The sequence below is a fragment of the Sinocyclocheilus anshuiensis genome, unplaced genomic scaffold (genome assembly GCF_001515605.1).
Source record: "Sinocyclocheilus anshuiensis isolate Anshui unplaced genomic scaffold, SAMN03320099.WGS_v1.1 scaffold1280, whole genome shotgun sequence".
NCBI classification, from domain to species: domain Eukaryota; kingdom Metazoa; phylum Chordata; class Actinopteri; order Cypriniformes; family Cyprinidae; genus Sinocyclocheilus; species Sinocyclocheilus anshuiensis.
This window is the reverse complement of record NW_015546075.1, coordinates 27,110-29,424: the sequence shown is the minus strand read 5'-3', so window position 1 is coordinate 29,424 and position 2,315 is coordinate 27,110. Positions and strand designations below refer to the sequence as shown.

The 2,315-nt window shown below is 37.0% G+C and overlaps 1 protein-coding gene across 3 annotated transcripts in view; it reads left to right on the top strand.

Annotated features, from left to right (window-relative positions):
• LOC107699863 (disks large-associated protein 5-like) overlaps nucleotides 1-1,385 on the top strand; it is a 12,962-nt gene extending 11,577 nt beyond the window's left edge. Inside the window, exons 18-20 of one of the 3 annotated variants that reach the window (XM_016501270.1) lie at nucleotides 479-584; nucleotides 689-726; nucleotides 1,090-1,385. In XM_016501270.1, the coding sequence (XP_016356756.1) occupies nucleotides 479-584; nucleotides 689-726; nucleotides 1,090-1,194 (249 nt within the window). In that variant the 3' untranslated portion in view covers nucleotides 1,195-1,385. Of the gene's footprint in view, nucleotides 1-409; nucleotides 585-688; nucleotides 727-1,089 lie in introns of all 3 variants that reach the window. The other 2 variants (XM_016501268.1, XM_016501271.1) reach the window with 2 other exon arrangements.
• Nucleotides 1,386-2,315: the final 930 nt, after the last annotated feature.

Genomic DNA, 2,315 nt, shown 5'->3' with positions numbered 1-2,315 from the left:
GTGTATATATATATATATATATACATACAGTACATACATGCATACACACAGGTATGAGATCTCTATTAATAACGTGTGTGTTTGTTATTAACGAGAGAGTGAAAAATCCTCCAAACCATGCCTTTACCCTATTACATTTTTATCAACCTATAATAATGATTTTAGAGTGTCTGGGTGGATTTTATGGGAAATTGCTTATGTCATTCACCTGCACATGGGTGTCATATTCATGCACAGAAGTAGCTGTGGATAGCGTGAGAGCCACTAGAGGGCCAAAAGTTACATAGTACCTTTAACCTTTTTTGTGCATCCCTAAATCTTACTGTGTTTTAAAGTATATTCATAGTCAACAGAACTTGTTACTTTTACTTGATCGTTTGAGGATCATGTTCTGATGTATTTTAACCAGGGTGCTACTGGTTTGGACTTTGAGCGTTACCTGCAGCCAACAGTGAGATACAGCATGTCTCCTGTACAGAGTCCTGCAGCAGAGAGGTTCTATCTTGAGGCAGTGGATGTTGAGATGGAGAGTCCGGTGATTCAGGCAGAGGAGTGCCCGCTTGATGTCTTGGCAACACCTACAGGTAGTTTATGTCCCAGACATCACATCACAATGTTATTAATGCTCACATGTGGTTTATTGGGGGCACGTGGGCACTCACACTTCTTTCTTGCACTCCTGTCTCAGCTCTTCCCGGAATGGTGTTCTCACCCCAGACCAGTCAGGTGGAGTTAGATCGTTCCTTTATGACCTGTCATTTCCTCTTTGTCTTTCAACAGGGTTCCCCAGTTTTCCAGTCATGGAAATTCACACACAAAGAGCAATTTTGATCCAACAAAATATTTTACAGCTGTTAAAGTAATATTTATTTTATTAATTTAAATAATTTAATTAAAAATGATATTCTATTAATTTCCTCAAGCTTTTTTTCCAGGCCTAGAAACCACAATTTTGAAATTGTCAGATGTTTCTAGGTTTTCTGTGACTGGGGGAACTCTTTCAACCACTACATCACAACTTATTACATTTCACAAAATTTAAATTTGAGTATTTTCTGTCTATAAACTGCTTGTTTTCTGGTGTTTCAGATGTCGGACAATCTGTTGCTGTTCACCCCAGAACGGAAGGAGAGAGTGAGGCAGTCAGTGTGTGAACGTGACCTGATCACATTCACACCTCCCACGTACAAATAAAAGCACATCCACTCACTGTTTGGATGGGGATCATTTTATTTTTTGGTTTGTGCTTGAATTCGACACCTTTGATTTATTTGGTTTGTTGTTGAATTAGACTCCTTTGATAATTAATTTGTTTGCTACTTTTTGTATTTCATAATGAGCATATTTAGATACAGCAATAATATTTCTATGGAGTTTTGACCTCAGAAAATATATATTTTTAAGGCTTTTAATATGTCAAAAATGGTTGTGAAAGCCAATTAAATCATAAGAAAACAATTCTATTCTGTGAATTTACTACTTTTTCTTACTCCCACTGGCGATTGACACAACATTGGTTTTGAAACAGCAGATGTGGTGGAGGTCACTGGGGTCATGGGAGTAGAAGGTGAGTGATTAACATCATCGTTTGAAACCTCTGTCACCATCTTCCTCTTGTTTTTCCTCAGCCTCCAGCTGTTCTATATATCTGAAATAAGTCATTTTGTTAATAATAAAAAAATGGCCTTCAAAAGGCCAGTCCACACTACACAGATCATCGCTAACAGCCAACTGAGTATAGTATGTCACGTCAAATGTTTGTCAAAATGACATGTTCAGGGAAAGCACAAATTTTTAAATACCTTGCTTTGTCAGCCTCTGCAAGAGCAAGCCTCTTCTTTTGTGTCAGCTTCACACTGTGCTCATATGCAGGGAAAAAGATCTGAGTGAAGAACTGGTGTGTTCAGTTCTGTCTCTGAGGATATGAAATTACCCCACTATTAGTGATAAATCGGGTAGAGAAATGTACTGTTTGTGGAGGAAGTGTATATGAAGTACTAATGTCAGTGTATCTATATTACAGTAATCGGAGACTAGCTAGACCTGCAGTAATGTAGTTACCTTACACATGCTAAAGGATTCGTATGGGCACTCCTACAGTTTCTGTGTAATTAAAAAAAAAAAAAAAAAGTGAAAATGTTTATAATAAAAGTTAACTTCCAGGATTCCAAAACTTTTAGGAGCTGAATGTTCTTCAGGGATTCCACTTTTTAACCGATTAACTTGCATCATTATTTTAGTAGTTTATGATTTACTAGATAAGGATTAAAAAAAAAAGAAAATGTATATATACACACACACACACACACACACAC